This window comes from Dendropsophus ebraccatus, chromosome 15 (assembly GCF_027789765.1).
Source record: "Dendropsophus ebraccatus isolate aDenEbr1 chromosome 15, aDenEbr1.pat, whole genome shotgun sequence".
In the NCBI taxonomy this organism is placed as follows: domain Eukaryota; kingdom Metazoa; phylum Chordata; class Amphibia; order Anura; family Hylidae; genus Dendropsophus; species Dendropsophus ebraccatus.
The window spans coordinates 49,423,115-49,438,176 of record NC_091468.1 but is presented as its reverse complement, the minus strand read 5'-3'; the positions used below and the strand labels follow the sequence as shown (position 1 = coordinate 49,438,176).

At 44.3% G+C, this 15,062-nt stretch overlaps 1 protein-coding gene across 2 annotated transcripts in view; it reads left to right on the top strand.

Moving 5' to 3' along the window:
- Nucleotides 1–465: 465 nt before the first annotated feature.
- Nucleotides 466–15,062, top strand: part of PAK5 (p21 (RAC1) activated kinase 5) — a 101,625-nt gene continuing 87,028 nt past the window's right edge. For both annotated transcript variants that reach the window (XM_069954675.1, XM_069954674.1), the window contains exon 1: nt 466–614. In XM_069954675.1, the coding sequence (XP_069810776.1) occupies nt 491–614 (124 nt within the window). In that variant the 5' untranslated portion in view covers nt 466–490. The remainder of the gene's footprint in view (nt 615–15,062) is intronic.

The window sequence follows — 15,062 nt, the reverse complement described above, 5'->3', positions numbered from 1 at the left end:
TATGGCCCGGTATATGTCAGTATGGCCCGGTATATGTCAGTATGGCCCGGTATATGTGAGTACAGCCCAGTATATGTCAGTATGGCCGGTATACGGCGGTATAGCCCAGTATATGTAAGTATTGCCCAGTATATGTAAGTATTGCCCAGTATATGTGAGTATGGCCCAGTATATGTGAGTACAGCCCAGTATATGTTAGTATAGCCCAGTATATGTCAGTATGGCCGGTATACGTCGGTATAGCCCGGTATACATTGGTATAGCCCGGTATATGTGAGTACAGCCCAGTATATGTCAGTATGGCCCAGTATACGTCGGTATGGCCCGGTATATGTCAGTATGCGGCCCCGGCTCCCGGTACGGCCCCGGCTGGTGCAGGCCGGTGCTGAGGATGCGCGGCGCCCGCCTCCGGTTCTGCACAGCCGCGTTCCTGAGGTCGGGGGCGCGCCTCCTCTCCGCCGTGCTCTCCCTATCTTTCCCCCGTTGTGGGATGGCCGTGGGTCGGGAGCGAGCAGCCTGGGCCGGCACATGCCCGGACCCCGGGGATCAGCGGGAAGATGGCGCTGAGAGCCGAGTGAGCAGGCGGGATGCCACGGATTTCATGACGGCAGCGGGTAGGTGTGAGAGGCGGCAGCATCAGCACCAGCAGCGGCAGCCGGGCCCGAGCATCCTCCCCGCAGCTGCACCGGCCTCCTCCGCCGCTTCCTCCCTTTTGTTCTCTTCTCCCCGTGTAATAAGGTGATGTAGCGGCGGCCCCGTCCTCCCCGCGGTGCCCCCCGGTGCTGGCTGCTCGGCCTCCCCGGCACGGAGCTGCTGTGCCCGGGCTCATACATCTCGCCATTGCTCCCGGTCATGGAGCGCTCTGTACTTATGTGGAGTCCAGGACTCTCAGCCATCACTTTCCCCACCGGCCCCGGTGTGACCTCTGCCCGGTGACCGGTCACCAGTCACCTTGTCCCGCCACTCCGGGGGGCTCTGCCGCTATGGGGCTCCACAGCTCTCCAGGCCTTCTCCATGTGCTCCATGTTATATGTCACTTATCATGTGGCCTCATATACTACCACCCCACCATCCAACACTTGTATCCCACCAGGCACCTGCTTGCTGATGGTTTCCATACATATATATCATATTACCACCCAGCCCTGGTAGCATCCTGGGATTTATTGCACTTTATTCTCTTGGTGTCCTCTAAGTATCTGGCAGAACTGTGTGTTGTTTCCTTTGTTGTATTTTCTATCTACTTTATATATGGATCTTAAGTCAGTTGCTGTAACTTTGACCCAATGTCTTGTTCACTTTGTGTCAGCAGTTTGCTCAGAACAAGGGTTTCCACACATATATATATATATATATATACTCCAACCAAGGTAGAGGGACTTGTTGTTGCCCCCCTGGCACACAGCGCCTGCCGCAAGCTCCCACCCAGCAACGCTACAATCTGGAGTTACCTTATTTATTGTCACCTTGTTATTATTATTATTATTTTATATTATTATTATTATTATTATTATTATTATTATTATTATTATTATTATATTTATTATTGTTATTAGTTCATTTATATTATATTTATTATTGTTATTATTATTATTGTCATTATTTTATTTATATTATTATTATTATTGTCATTATTTTATTTATATTATTATATTTATTATTATTATTATTACATAGAGAAAAAGAAATTACAACTATTTATTTGCTCCATTGGAAGCTGCTGATGTAACTCGTCCATAGACCTCCTGTGTTATCTGTATCTTGTATACTCCTAGCAGGTACAAGCTATTTCTGTCTATTAGTGACACTCAGTATGGTGACTGTGGATCCAGTCTTCTAGGGTTGTCAGACAACACATGAAAACTGCCTATTTGTGCTGTTACATACAGGACAGATAGACGACTAAGCAGACTTGCCATTCAGGACTCTAGGAAAGCTGAATTGTTGGCCATACTGGTTGTTGTGGGGGTAAAGGTAAGAAATACAGAATACTTTCAGGACTCTAGGACAGCTGGGTAATTATCCCTGTATTGGGCATTGTATAGAGGATAAAGGTAAGAAATACAGAATACATTCAGGATTAGATAAGGATTTTGACTTTGCAACAAAATCCCCATAAAATCTTATACTGCTCTGTACCAAGTGCAAGTAAATAAAGTATTTTATACCCCGAATCCATGCTGTGTATTCTGCACGGACAGTCATGTGGTTGACCCCCATTGAATGACTTGATAGTCATGAATTGATAGCCTCGGATTTCCGTTGTGGATTCCTTGTATAATTTACGTCAGGATTTGCCTGAATGTGTGAACGCAGCCTCAGGCCAAAGTAATACAGACATATGAAGCCACTTAAGACTTGGATCTCCATAGAAAGCCACCTGTAATGTTAGGCTGCTGGAGCAATCTCTGGTCTAGTTTGGCGCTTGGGATTTTAAGAGTTTTCATGGTGTTGGTTTAGATTGTCCATTGACTTGTCTGTAAATGATATTTGTATAAAACATCAAATTGTGATGTCAGAACCTGATGATTATATAGAGGTATATGGCACTACATGGACACTGCTCATTCCTTCCTGCTAGATCACATGTGGGTAGTCAACCTCTGAGCCCTACTGCTGCTCCATTCCTTGTCCATGGAGCTGCTGAGGATAGCCGAGCACAACGCTCAGCTACACGTGTGACTCACCGCTCCATTCATTGTCTACGGAGCTGCTGAGGATAGCCGAGCACAACACTCAGCTACACGTGTGACTCACCGCTCCATTCATTCTCTATGGAGCTGCTGAGGATAGCCGAGCACAACACTCTGCTACACGTGTGACTCACTGCTCCATTAATTCTCTACGGAGCTGCTGAGCATAGCCGAGCACAACACTCAGCTACACGTGTGACTCGCCGCTCCATTCATTGTCTACGGAGCTGCTGAGGATAGCCGAGCACAACACTCAGCTACACGTATGACTCACCGCTCCATTCATTGTCTATGGAGCTGCTGAGGATAGCCGAGCACAACGCTTAGCTACACGTGTGACCTCACCGCTCCATTCATAGCAAAGACTTGGGGTCCCGTTCTGAAAATCACAAGGGGTATGACTGTTGGAATTTGGAATTTATCCTTTGAATAAGTTACTTTAAAAGGGTAGGCCGGCCAAGACCCCTTTCTGCATGTTGTCTGGGGAGGGGATGAGTAAAAAAAATAACATACACTTACCTCCCTGGCTCCTGCACTGCTGCCCATACTCTTCCAAACCAGCCCACGTTGTGCTGACACTTCTATGTTCAGGGATGTGACGTAGCAGGCCTGCTCAGCCATTTAGCGGCAGAGGTTGGACACCCCTTAAAGGGATCCTGATGAATAACCCCTTTAACTTGGAATATCCCTTTAAATAAGGTCCCCATACACATTTAAGTTGATGAAAATGGATGGTTTCAACCAAACTTATCATTCCTCAGGTGAAATCTAACAACGAAGAGTCACTTTAAAGAGAGTTTGGCAGAGAGTTATGTGATGTTATCTGTTGTTAAATGTTCTTCCAGGAAAGAATATTCCGAAAATATTCCAGGAATATTTTATATATTTATTTCACTTGGGACATCCGTTAAAAGGATGCCCATTATATAGTGCAGACTGGAGGCTACAATGTTTCCCTCTGTATAGGCATATAGTGATATATATATTCTTGTTTTCCTCTCTATAGCAGTACCCCAACACTGGAGCCCAGGGCAGTGCTGTATTGGTTGTGGTGGTGATCAGGGGTCCAGTGGCAGAAGCAGGAGGAGGAGGAGGAGGAGGGTACTCCTGATGGCACTGCACTGTTTGTCTCACCTATTCTTCTTTGGCATGTAAGCCAGTCCTTGCCGGGGTCCCATGAAGCTGCTTAGGATGGAGGGCACCAGGTCCCATGACCCAACACTGCTCCCTGGGATCCTGTCACAGCTTCCCAAAATGTTGTCACCTATATCTTCTCTATGGCATCCTGTCACCTATATCTTCTCTTTTGTATGGGATCCTGTCACCTATATCTTTTGTATGACATCCTGTCACCTATACCTGTTTTATTGGATCCTGTCACCTATATCTTCTCTATTGGATCCTGTCACCTATATCTTTTGTATGGGATCCTGTCACCTATACCTGCTCTATGGGATTCTGTCACCTATATCTTCTCTATGGCATCCTGTCACCTATTCCTGCTCTATGGGATTCCATCACCTATACCCGCTCTATGAAATCCTGTCACCTAAACCTTCTCTCCGGTATTCTGTCACCTTTACCAGCTCTATGGGATCCTGTCACCTATATCTTCTCTATGGGATTCTGTCTCCTATATCTTCTCTATGGGATCCTGTCACCTATACCTGCTCTATGGGATCCTGTCTCCTATAACTGCTCTATGGGATCCTGTCACCTATATCTTTTCTATGGGATCCTGTCACCTATATCTGCTCTATGGGATCCTTTCTCCTATACCTGCTCTATGGGATCCTGTCACCTATATCTTCTTTATGGGATCCTGTCACCCATATCTTCTCTATGGGATCCTGTCACCCATATCTTTTCTATGGGATCCTGTCACCCATATCTTCTCTATGGGATCCTGTCACCTATACCTGCTCTATGGGATCCTGTCACCTATACCTGCTCTATGGGATCCTGTCACCTATACCTGCTCTATGGGATCCTGTCACCTATACCTGCTCTATGGGATCCTGTCACCTATACCTGCTCTATGGGATTTTGTCACCTATACCGGCTCTCTAGGATCTGTCACCCATACCTGTTTGTAGGGTCTGTCACCCATACCTGTTTGTAGGGTCTGTCACCCATACCTGCTCTCTAGTTTCTCATGACCCATACCTGCTCTCCCATAGTCTGTCACCTTTACCTGCTCTCTAGGTTCTCATGACCCATACCTGCTCTCTGGGATCCTTTCACCTATACTTGCTCTCCAGGATCCTGTCACATAGTACTTCTCTGACTGAGGGTAGGAGCTTCAAAAAAGAAGGGAAAAGATTATCTTGTAGGGAGTCTTGCAATACTACTATAGGCTCCCATGTTGTAAAATCCTATATCACTTGGGATACTTTTTTTTTTCTAGATTCCATGCGGAATGCCATAGTCTACTATTTTATTATAAACTTTATTTGTAGTAGTATACTGAGGTATTATGGCGACAGCCAAAACGTATATTCCTTTGGCCTCCAATGTGCTAATGAAGCCCTATGCTTTGGATACTGCGGACCATTTTGAAATGATAAATAGCAGACAGAGGGTTCTGCTTATTCTTCACAAAGAGGTTCTGCAGCAACTGGGGTGTGTACTATAGGGACTAATGTACTATAAACGATACTATTCTATAACTGATCAATAACATAAGTCATTTATAATCTTATGTACTTAGCCTGCAGCATTGTGTTTATGGGCAACTTCTTGGTGACCTGCAAAATAAATATATATATATTATATATAATATATATAATATATGACCTGCAATATATATTCCATGTATTACACTTCATGTGCAATGTATAAGATTACACCTGCTTTCTATAATCTGATAATTCCCTCTTACACCCTCTTTTATTAGGGTAGAAAAATGTTAAATCAACTGTCGTCAGAAAGTTATACAGATTTGTAAATCACTTCTATTTAAAAAAATAAATAAAAAGAAAGTGCAGGGAGTGGTGTATTCTTTCCGTTCTGACACAGTGCTCTCTGCTGCCACCTCTGTCCATGTCAGGAACTGTCCAGAGTAGTTGTAAATCCCCATAGAAAACCTCTCCTGCTCTGGACAGTTCCTGACATGGACAGAGGTGGTAGCAGAGAGCACTGTGTCAGACTCTACTTCCTGCAGGACATACAGCAGCTGATAAGTACTGAAAGACTTGAGATTTTTAAATAGAAGTAATTCAACTTTATGTTACAGATTATGTGTTTTATACTTTTTTATACTATTCAAACTTACTTTTACGTATTTCTTAACCTTTCATAACAAAAAGGTTCTTTCGTCTCCCGTCGGACCGACCTTCGCTTGACGACCTGAAAACATTTGTTTTTCTCAGGAAAAGCGTAAGCAAACAGGCAATGTTATTCCAGTGCTAGTTTCCTGGCGGCCCTGTGGTATAGCAGAGCTGTGCGGGCGCTCCATATGGCCACCCTCCGCTGTTTGCAGCGCTCCCACATGCTCATATGGATTGTAGGCATCTCTCTAGGCTGCCTGGACGTGCCCCAGTTGTCTCTTGCCTCCCATTCTTTTTTGCCAGCACAGTTGACTTGTTTCCGTGGTGATGAGAAGCGACTATTAAGTAGAACAGATGGCTCCAGATTATCAGGGTCAGGCTCCGCAAATCCTGTTTTTGTGATATTTATTGTGATCTGACAATAGTCGTCTTTGAAAACGTTACGAGATAGGAAGATGAGGTTAATTGTTCTTAGACGACGAGCGCTGCTGGTATGTACCGTCTTCCTCGCTCCACTTTTGCACTTGTAAATTATTGAAGGCTTGTTACTTTATGTCATAGGATGAGTATGTTAGGTGGTGATCAGCCATGCATACTGCCTGCCGAATGGAGCTGTACAATCCAACGCATGCTATATAACAGGGATTGGGAACCTTCAGCCCTCCAGCTGTTGCAAAACTACAATTCCCATCATGCCTGGGCAGCCGAAGCTTTAGCTTCGGCTGCCCAGGCATGATGGGAATTGTAGTTTTGCAACAGCTGGAGGGCCGAAGGTTCCCCATAATGTAGAACACACTGCAGGATTAACCAGTCACGTAAGGTCTCGTTCACACGGACGCAGATCCTGTATGTCAGGGCGTGCTGGTTGTACGGCTCCTTAGTATACTATCTAGGAAGAATAGCTTGGCAAGAAATGGCGTCCAGTGGAACAAGCCAAAATTGTATTTCCTTTTGGATCTGCCTGCGGAGAAAACTCCACAGGCTTCTGTATGAAATCAGCGACATACGGAGGTCCGATAGAGGCCTCAATGTCCGAAAGAATCCCTATAACATTCTATAACTGTATTACGGCGAAGTGTATGAGCCTTAAAGGGGTACTCCAGGGAAAATCTGGTTTCAGAAAATATATAGATTTGTAATTTACTTCTGTTTAAAAATCTCAAGTTTTCTCATACTAATCAGCTACTGTATGTCCTGCTGGAAGTGGTGTATTCTTTCCAGTCTGACACAGTACTCTCTGCTGCCACCTCTGTCTGTGATAGGAACTGGCCACAGGAGGAGAGGTTTTCTATAGGGATTTGTTACTACTCTGGACAGTTCCTGTCTCGGACAGGGGTGGCAGCAGAGAGCACTGTGTCAGACTGGAAAGAATACACCACTTCCTGCAGGACATACAGCAGCTGGGTAAACTTGAGTTTTTCAATAAGAAGTAATTTACAAATCAATAGAACTTTCTGAAACCAATTGATTTGAAAGAAAAAAATGCTGGAGTGGCCCTTTAAATTAATTCTGACCTTTTGTGTTTTGGAAGGTAGCAATATGAAACACGTAAAAACATCTTCACACAGAAATATTCTTTTTTTTATAAAGAAAATGCCTCAAACTTTCTTGCTTTTCTTGTTGCTTTTTAAGCTATTGTCTTCTTTTTTGGCCTCAAAATGATGGCCGACCTAAAAGACAGCCGTCAAATGGCCAAAAAAAACAAAACGGTGTGGGGACATAAGCCTTAAAGCAGTGATTTTCAACCTTTTTTGAGCCGCGGCACACTTTTTATACTTAAAAAATCCCGGGGCACACCACAAACCAAAATGGCACAAAATGACACTAAAACAGTACATATTATACATATAGTTAATAATATAGATTCTAAATGTATTTATACTCACTCAGTGTGAAACCTGGGCCTGTTTTCTTCTCCCCCCTGTGCTTCTCTCCACCATAATTCCCCCCCCCTACTTATCTCCTGTGCTTCTCTCCACTATACTTCTCCCCCCTGCTTCTCTCCTGTGCTTCTCTCCACTATACTTCTCCCCCCTGCTTCTCTCCTGTGCTTCTCTCCACCATACTTCTCCCCCTGCTTCTCTCCTGTGCTTCTCTCCACCATACTTCTCCCCCCTGCTTCTCTCCTGTGCTTCTCTCCACCATACTTCTCCCCCTGCTTCTCTCCTGTGCTTCTCTCCCCCATGCTTCTCTCCTGTGCTTCTCTCCACCATACTTCTCCCCCCTGCTCCTCTCCTGTGCTTCTCTCCCCCATGCTTCTCTCCTGTGCTTCTCTCCTGTGCTTCTCTCCATCATACTTCTCTCCCCCCTGCTTCTCTCCGCTGTTTCTCTCCCCCCCTCCCTCCTCACCTCCTCTGAGATGGTCTCCGCTGCTGTCCGCCTCACCTACTGGCCGCCCATAGGGCCCGAACGTGCTCCTCCAATCAGCGGAGACTGGGAGCGTGGTGCACCACGCAACCGCCCACATTATAATCCACCACTGATCGCTGCGCATTGCCAGGGAACAAAACACAGGGGCAACATAGTTTGGGGAACTTTCCCTGCGGCACACCCGACCATGTGTCGCGGCACACTGGTTGAAAATCACTGCCTTAAAGGGAATCCGTCATCTCCCGGGCACTACCTAAGGTGTTGACAGTGTGTTGTAGCTGGCAGTCCCCCAGTAAGCATGGTGCCTTTTTGGTAATTTTCCGTGCAGCGGATTATGTACAATCTTATGTCTCCTACTGTCACAGAGCAGTTGTTCGTGCCACACTTGTCATGCATCCTCCTCTCTCTTCATGAATAATCAATGCTGCCCGGCCTCCTGCTCGCTCAGCTGTTAGATTGCAGATCAGTCCTCTGTAGGCAGGTTATGTCTGAAAGAATCTTTCCTCTGTAATGTGTTGGAGCTGTGGTCTAGGGGTAACTCACCTGTCTAGAGACCTGACAGCAGTTCATTCTATGGTTCGAATCCCCTGATGGAAATTAAATACATGCCTTTTTTTTCTCATTATTGTATCATTTTTAAGGCTATGTTCACACACAGTATTTTTGCTTAGTATTTTGGTCAGTCTTTTGCAACCAAAACCAGGAGTGGATTGAGAACACAGAAAGGCTATGTTCTCACACTGTTGAAATTGAGCAGATGGCCGTCATTTAATGGCACATATTGTACGTTGTTTTTTAAAAAAAAAAAATTATTTGCCATTAAATGACGGCCATCCACTCAATTTCAACAGTGTGTGAACATAGCCTTTCAGTGTTTTCAATCCACTTCTGGTTTTGGTTGCAAAATACTGAGCAAAATACTAAGCAAAAATACTGTGTGTGTGTGAACATAGCCTTAAAAATGATACAATAATGAGGAAAAAAAAGACATCTAGTTAATTTCCATCAGGGGATTCGAACCAGAGAATAAACTGCTGTCAGGTCTCTAGACAAGTGAGTTACCCCTAGACCACAGCTCCAACACATTACAGAGGAAAGATTCAGTGGACTGATCTGCAATCTAACAGCTGAGCGAGCAGGAGGCCGGGCAGCATTGATTATTCATGAAGAGAGAGGAGGATGCATGACAAGTGTGGCACAAACAACAGTTCTGTGACAGTAGTAGACATAAGATTGTACATAATCCGCTGCACGGAAAAGTACCAAAAAGGCACCATGCTTACTGGGGGACTGCCAGCTACAGCACACTGTCAACACCTTAGGTAGTGCCCGGGAGCTGACAGATTCCCTTTAAAGGGCTTTTGGGCACATTTTATTTATAGCTTCTATGTACTTTTCCAAGGTGTTTTAGGCTTTCCTCAGACACCTGTTTGAAAAGCATTTCTTTGGATGGAAAAAATGCAATAAACTACAAGAAAAACTGCCAGCAGTTTTTCCCTGTTTTCTTTTTCTTTCTGCCATTTTTCTCTTTTTAATGTAAAAAAAGTGAAGGCATTTTTTTTTATTGCTGGTGTATTATCTCCTGCATGTGATTCTTATATAACGTGATTCCAGGATTTCTATTGAAGAGTTGAAGAAACTCTTTAATAGAAATATATTGAGAAGTCTATATATGCATATGGACATAATAGTTTCGTATGGCATTTTTGCAGAATCGGCCCATGCATAGAATAGTGTCTATGGCACGGGCGGAGATGTGCGCCGCCGCGAGCGGGTACAAGCGACGGAGTCCGCCGCGGGTCATACGCGGGAATTCCGTAGTGTGCACGCACCCTATCTCAGTATTTTACAGCCAAAACCAGGAGTGGATTGAAATCACAGAAAGGCTATGTTCGCACAGTGTTGTAATTTAGTGGATGGCCGTCATTTAGTGGGAAATAATTGCCGTTATTTTCAAACAACACCCATTGTTTTGAAATAAAGGACATTATTTGCCATTAAATGGCGGCCATCTACTCAATTTTAATGGTGTGTGAACAGAGCCTTTCTGTATTTTCAATCGGTGTCCTGCAGCGTGGCTTTGTTCCGGTCCCGTGACGTCGTTCAAATCCGGCGCACGCTCACATCCGCCTCTGCTGTGAGTCCTCTTCCCTTCCTGTCATTATACGCCGGATCTCACACGCTCACATAGAGAATACGGCGTTCAATTACAAGGCAGAGAAGAGGATTCACTGCAGAAGCTGAAGTGAGTGCGCGCCGGATTTGAACGGCACCGTGGGACCGGAACGAAGCCGCGCCGCGGGACACCGATCAGCTGTGGTGAGTATACGTGCCAGCGGCTACATCAGTGAGAAAACCGGTATAATGCGCCATCATCATGAGAAATGTAGAAAAGTTTACTCTGATCATCTGATATTCTTTGGTTAAAGGTCTTCGGCCCCCCTTTAAATAGAGATGACAACCCCTTTAAATAGAGATCAGTGAATTTACAGTAAGTTCCCGGTTCTCAGCGCTCATCATTTGACTCCCGGTGGCTGGAGAAGGTTTCCTAAAGCCACTGGAAGTCAAAGGCTAAGTGTTCGGGGTTTTGCAAACCCAAACTTATTGTTAATTTGCTCATCTCTAGTTTAATCATTAGTGTATGATGTTGGCATGTTACAAGGAACATACTTGTTGTGAGTCACAAAGAACGATCACCGGTTGATGAAACGATTTGTCTCCATTAATCATCAGCCACATCTGGTCAGAAGTATAAAAATTGTCCCAGTCTGCCAGCAACAAAAGGGTTAAAAAACTGTAAAAAATTGACAATTAGAAAACAAAAATGTAGCCAAACAGTGTAAACAACTAAAAAAGTGTTCTTAGACTGTGGGTTCATGATATCCCTTTCTGGCCATCAGTTGTTTAAGCGTTTATTCTGTATGCATGGCATGATTCCACGCTGTGGGTTGTTGCAGCAAATACTGATGAGAGAAGGAGGTGAGACTTGCCGCCCACCCACCACAGGAATATCCCTGGAACAAATGTTCTTATGACTCACGTGGAAGACAACTAATGTTAATGGAAAAAAACGTGTAATAGAACAAAAGTGAATATATCAAAATATATTAAAGAGAAGCTTTGATTTGAACTATAGCATATATATATATAACATCAGCGGAGTCCAGGAGCTTAGACTCCCTCGACTGCATAAAGGGGCCAAGTGCACCTTCTCAAGTACTGCACCTATCTCAGAAACTCCATTTATTGTAAGCAACTTTAATGAACAGCTCACACTTGACTTGAAGGGGTTGTGTAGGTTAGAGAAACCTTTTTAAACACTGATTTAACAGAAGAAAATCTGTAATTTGAGACTTCCATCAATAAATCATGGTGATGATCATGGAAATCATGGATAACATGGTGATGTCACTTCCTGGATAATATGGTGATGTCACGACCCGACTCCCAGAGCTGTGTGGGCTGCGGCTGCTGGAGAGGATGATGGCAGAGGGACACTGAGGGACACAGGGCACTGGAGGGACACTGAGCATCCCCCTGCCATCATCCTCTCCAGCAGCCACAGCCCGCACAGCTCTGGGAGTCGGGTCGTTAACATAACCATGTTATCCAGAAAGTGACATCACCATTTTGTTTAGGAAGTGACATCAACACGTTATCCAGGAAGTGACATCACCATGTTATCCAGGAAGTGACATCACCATGTTATCCAGGAAGTGACATCACCATTTTGTCTAGGAAGTGACATCACCATGTTATCCAGGAAGTGAAGCCTTGATGTAGTGGTAAGTGCAGGGAAAAATCACTTTATAAGCATTTCCCGTAATAAGTGTGTATTGGGGATTTGTATAACTTTTGGGGGGCAATACAATACTTGAATAAAAATTTTAGCTGGACTTCTCCTTTAAGCCCCGCTGACTTCTGTAGGATTCCTTTAGCAGAATCCTCCCAAAGAATGAACCTGTTCATTCTTTAGGCGGAAAGCGGAATCTGGACGGAATTCCAGATGGAACAGACAGACAGAATTCCCATTTTGCTCTATAGAAAGGAGCAATGTTACATTTAAACGGGCGGGATTCCGCACGTATTTTGCAGTGGAATCCGCACGGAATTCCGTGAGAATTGCTCAGTGTGCACATACCCTAGGGCAGGAGTTCCCAACCTTTTTAATAGACCCCAGATGCCAGAGCCCACAACTAAATCAGAGCCCAAAATAATTCAGATTCCATACAGCAAAATTAAATTAGACCCTAGACGTCAAGACTCCAAAATTACTTTAAACATTAGACCCCCAAATTACCATAGAAAAGAACAGATGCTTGAATTTTTTCAGACTCCAGATCAGAGCACTGAGAGCCAGCTGACTCCGACATCCTGTCACACCCCTGTTCCATTTTGCTCCACTCTTTGCTTATAGATCACTGTAGTTCCACCTCTGACCCGTAAGCTTTGCATTCTTATTTATCTGGTATTTAAAGCGGTATTGCGCTAAGAAATAACTTTTAATATGTGGCTTTTCAGGAACAAAACATAACACACAGCCTATTCCCACTTCTCCCTGCTCCCCTAGTGTCCTCCTTTGTCATCTTTGACCACGGCTGAATGATGCTACCTCCATTTCCAAGACGAACTTGTCTGGCAGTGACAGCCTACTCAGCCAATCACTGACTGAGATGGGACAGTGCCGCAGCCAGTGATTGGCTGAGCAGGCAGTCACTGCCAGACAAGTTCGATCGTTCAGTGGGGGATCAAAGGTGACATAGGACCACACTGGGGAGCACAGAAAGGTAAAAATAGGCTGTTTGTTATATTCTGTGCTTGGGCAGAATACCCCTTTTATGGTTCTGTGTGAGTACCCAAAACCTGTCCTTTTCCTATCCTAGCTTAGTGATGCATATTTAAGGCAGCTCCACCCACTCCTAGTGTCTGAGAAAAATTGTGTTTCCCAAAGTTTCCCAATAGCCCATGTGTGCCATATTCCTTTTCTTTTTCAGTATTCTTTTTATTTCAAGTTGAGAACATTAACCTCTTAGGCTGGGTTCACACTACGTTTTTGCAATCCGTTTTTTTCATCCGTTTTTTTGCAAAAAAACGGATGGAAAACAGATGAAAAAGACAGATGCATTTGTATGCATACGTTTTGATCCGTTTTTCCATTGACATCCATTATAAAAAAACTGATCCGTTTTCTAAACGGACACAAAAGTAAGGTCAGCTACGTTTTTGTGTACGTTAAAAAAAAAACGGATCCCTTTTGATCCATTTTTTTAATAATAGAAGTCAATGGAAAAACGGATCAAAACAGATGCACACAAATGCATCAGGTTTTTTTTTATCAATTTTTTTGCAAAAATGTAGTGTGAACCCAGCCTTACTGAGCGCAATACATCTTTTGTCTGTGGGTGGGGAAAAGTTGTATGGCACTGGTCTCCTGGTGCAGAATATCATGGGAGCTGAGGGGCTGATGTGACAGCAGGATCCCCCTGCTCCAACTAAATTGAACCCGCTGATCCTTGTAATTTAACCCCTTAGATGCTGTGGTCAGATTGTCACCATGGCATTTAAATGGATATTCTAGGAGAAATTAACTTTTCCCCTATCCACAGGATAGGGGAAAAATAGGAGGTTTTGGGGGGTCCGACCTCTAAACCCCCGGCTGTTATGAATAGAGCCCTGGGTTGGCACGTAACCCGCAGCTCTATTCATTTCTATGGAGTGGCGGAAAGAGACAAGTATGCTAGAAGAGCGATGTACTCGGCTCTTTCCGTCACTCCATAGGAATGAATAGAGCCGCGGGTCACGTGCCAACCCAGGGCTCTATTCATAACAGAGCCAGTGGGGCCAGCAGATCGCCGGGAGGGTTCAGTGGTCGGACCATCATGACCTCCTACTTTTCCCCTATCCACAGGAAAGTTAATTATTCCCAGAATACCCTTTTAAGTAATTACTGGGCGTTTGTCACCCCATTTGCACTGGGACGACACAATTGCTGGGATGTAGATGGGTTTAAGTGGCAGCAGGGGGCTTAAAAACGCCTCTCAGCATTAGGTTGACAGAGTAATACACTGCAGTATAATAGTAGTGTATTGGATTTTACAAGCAATTGGAAGATTGCATTTTAAAATTGACAAAAAAATAAAAAACAAATGGCATTTGCTTGGTTATCAAGAGGGTTTAATGTACAACATTGTTATATCAGGTCATAGGCCAACACAGAAAGTTTTTGTAAAGTAATAAGTTGATGTTTCCCATCAACTTAATATGAATATTTAGTAACTGATGCCAGTGGGGTAAGTAGTTAAAGGGGTCGTCTAGTGGGAAAAGAGGCAGCAGTCAACTACTCACAGATCCATTGCCTTTCCAATAGTACCAGGGAGATCAGTTAGGGCCTTTAGGGTCACCATTGGAACAACATCAGGTATTGGAGACGTGAGTGCCGCCCAGATGAGTGCTTACCGAGTTTTACTGTATGAGTTTTATTCATAGACTTTGTTGCTTAGAAAGGGTGAAGGGTTGAATGCAGATCTGAGCAGGTTGTCAGTGATCTCCTGGGGACATCTAAAGCCTTTTCTTTCTAGTTGATCCTGAAGGCTGCTAAAATACTTTCCCTGTTCATTGAAGTAGTAAATAATGTGCTAATGTTATTAACCGGGGAAGGAAGGCGGGAGAGAGGCCAAGATTTCTTCTCATAAAACGTGCATCAAGAGTTACGATATCAACTGCATTAAAG